The sequence below is a fragment of the Anneissia japonica genome, unplaced genomic scaffold, assembly GCF_011630105.1.
Source record: "Anneissia japonica isolate Jap-2015-1 unplaced genomic scaffold, ASM1163010v1 scaffold287676_len24733_cov158, whole genome shotgun sequence".
Classification (NCBI taxonomy): domain Eukaryota; kingdom Metazoa; phylum Echinodermata; class Crinoidea; order Comatulida; family Comatulidae; genus Anneissia; species Anneissia japonica.
This window is the reverse complement of record NW_022703194.1, coordinates 15,571-18,527: the sequence shown is the minus strand read 5'-3', so window position 1 is coordinate 18,527 and position 2,957 is coordinate 15,571. Positions and strand designations below refer to the sequence as shown.

General features: G+C 34.3%; 1 protein-coding gene across 1 annotated transcript in view; it reads left to right on the top strand.

Moving 5' to 3' along the window:
• The window catches only part of LOC117104371, a 6,766-nt gene extending 5,434 nt beyond the window's left edge, over nucleotides 1–1,332 (top strand). Inside the window, exons 9-10 of the mRNA XM_033245196.1 lie at nucleotides 79–266; nucleotides 608–1,332. Of these exons, the coding sequence (XP_033101087.1) occupies nucleotides 79–266; nucleotides 608–1,021 (602 nt within the window). The 3' untranslated portion in view covers nucleotides 1,022–1,332. The remainder of the gene's footprint in view (nucleotides 1–78; nucleotides 267–607) is intronic.
• Nucleotides 1,333–2,957: the final 1,625 nt, after the last annotated feature.

Below are 2,957 nucleotides of genomic sequence, written 5' to 3'. Positions count from 1 at the left end.
ATATAAGCCTATATATATATATGTAATCTTTCTTAACTAAATAAAATTAATAAATCCATTATTTATCACTTTCAACAGCGCCCCCACTAAAACCATATTCATCATGCGGCGAAAACAGTATGACGTTTTACGTACCTCATAAAGCAGTTAATAAAATGGATCCTACTCTACTCCATTTACACGATAAACGATGCAAAGCTGAAAGGCTTGACAAAGATTATTTGGTTATCACAACATTCTACGACGAATGTGCCACAAAGTTTAAGGTAAAATGACAGAGAAAGGAAGGATCAGAATTGATATATAGGCCTATTTTGTGTAAATAAGTGGCCGTACTAGTCTTTTAGAATAATGATTATATAACACGTTATATATTATATAATCAACAAAAATGAACATTTACATAATTTATTTAGGGACCGGATGTGAGGGCGTTTATTCTAGGGAGGCGTTAGTGTCTGATATGAATTTTTTAAAAGTATGTGCTTCTTTTATCCAACTGAATTTTAAGTGTTTTTCAAATTCACTAGATGGTATCTTTAGGTAGTATGTTCCACTGCAATATATTATACATTATCGTTTTTCTTATTGTCTTTTACTCACACAGCGTTTGGGACCAAATTCTAGGCGTTACATAAACACACTTCGTAACTCACCGAAACCTGTATTTGAAGGCCCGTCAGCAACAAGAGAAGTGCAAAAAGTGGACATACGATTTGTTTGTGACGTCACAGGTTCAGGAGTGAATGATCCCCGATACAACTCTAACAATGGTGTCAAAGGAAAGAAGTATTCTGGCAGCTCTAAAATGAAAACACATCTTGCGCTGTATACTGATGAAAACTTTACAGAGAAAACTACAACGAGATTCCCCAACGTCTCTTTCAGCAATACGCTGTACTTTGCCGGCATAGCTGAAGATTCCAATAATCGACTGGAAATCGAAAGCTGCAGAGCTACGGCTAAGGACAAGACTTGCACTACAGATGATGAACCTTATGTCTTCATTGAAAACGGGTAGCTGTCTAACTTACTGGATTATTAGTACATGTCTCACGAGAAATATAAATAAATAAAATATTTATAGGCCTAAGCACGTAATGACAAAAGCAAGTAAACAGATCTTTATGAGCTATCGTGCGCATGTGATGTGGTCTCTATGAAATCATGCCGACCCAATGACCATTGACCTTTAATTTTTTTTTTTTATTAATAATAATAAGGTGTATTATATCTTTTTGTTCTAACGTTTTCGTTTTTCGTTTTTTCTTATTTATTTTTGTCAACTGTATAAATCAGAGCAGGATCCAACACTTTTACCGTTTTTACATATTTTTTGACACTCGGCGTTACGAGTCCACTGGAAATAGCGCGTTATAAATGATTATAGATATAGATATAGATATAAGGAGGTTGAGTAGGTAAGTGGGCTGTTGGAGTAGCAGTGCTTTATATTTTAAAATATATTTTGTCACGTTGCTAAGCGTTGTATTTTGCACATATTCATATTCATACTTAAATATCATTATTAAAATCTAATTTTTTTTTTTAAATATCAATGAAATGTAAACCAAACCTTTTAAATTGAAATACAGGAGTAGAGAGTATGCTGGTATAGGTGCACAATAGAATATTACGTCATCATAATTCATAATTATTTATTAATAATTTTATTTTGTACATAATGGGTTGAAGCATATGAAGGGGTTATATGAGGGTTTATTGAAATATTAAAAACAAAAAGAGTTATTAATTAAGTGGCGATGTGTAGCGTGACGTGTTAAGTTTGTCATATTTCCTTAAAATTTATAGTCCACTATTGTGTGCTCTTTAGAAATTGGTTACAATGAGAGTGAAAATTGAGACAAAAGGGAGATAAGTCTGCCAGCTGGATTTACAGTCACAAAAGAATCTTCTTGCCCATTAAATTAATGAGGGTATTGAATTTGAAAACAAAAGGGCTAGGTTAGGGGATTATCAGTGACAGATTAGTGACTGTAAATTTGGTGACTATAGTTTGAATTGCCCGGGTGAATGAGATTTGGTGACGTGGCGTGGAAAGGACGATTTCTATTGGCTTATGTATGACGGTTTCTATTGGCTAAGATGTGTCAGTGACCGCTTGTAACTCTATGTTTTTAAACCCAAATAGTTTTATGACGTCATGTTTTACTTTTTTCCTCTAATAAAATAAAAGAAATAGCCTAAAATTAAAATAAAAACAAAAAGAATAATGAAACGATACTATTTACGTCATTTAATCTTTCTATTCAATTCAGTGTATATATACTGGAGAAAAATTGAAGTTAAAACATCAGTTTAGTTTCTGAAACTCGTTGAAACAACTCCAACAGTCTTTACTACAAGAAACTAGTGCAATTTACTCTATCAGAATGAATTAATATAATTCAACAGCCGATTATACCGATTCCAAGATGTTTGAGAAGGCAAAGGCTACAATGAATCGTGTAATGCAACCGTCTAAGAAGCAGAAAGTAGAAGGTGGACCGAATGCAAGCGCTTCTTTCAGACAGGATATGGGAAAGAATCAGATGAACTCAACCAAACCAATGATGGCTAATGGGTCAACAGTTACAGCTACAAAACGTATTTACCTAACTGAAAAGAGGCATGTAACCGTACAGAGTTGGAACGAAAGCCTATTTGTGTCCATACGAGAGTTCTATAAAACTGAAGAAGATGGTGACTTTAAACCCAGGCAGAAAGGGAATTAACCTTCCAATTAATCAGTGGCGGGAACTTATAAATCAACGCGACGCCGTTGATGATATGATAAAAGAACTTGAAGGTGTTAATGAATGCGTCACAGTAACGGATGAAAATGACAATGGAAAGTACCCTGACGAAACAATGAAAAGAACCGTTGACCAATACAGTTGGTCGTATCCTGAAGTCATGTGTGATTGCGGTGATACTCACTGTCAATAACTAAGAAC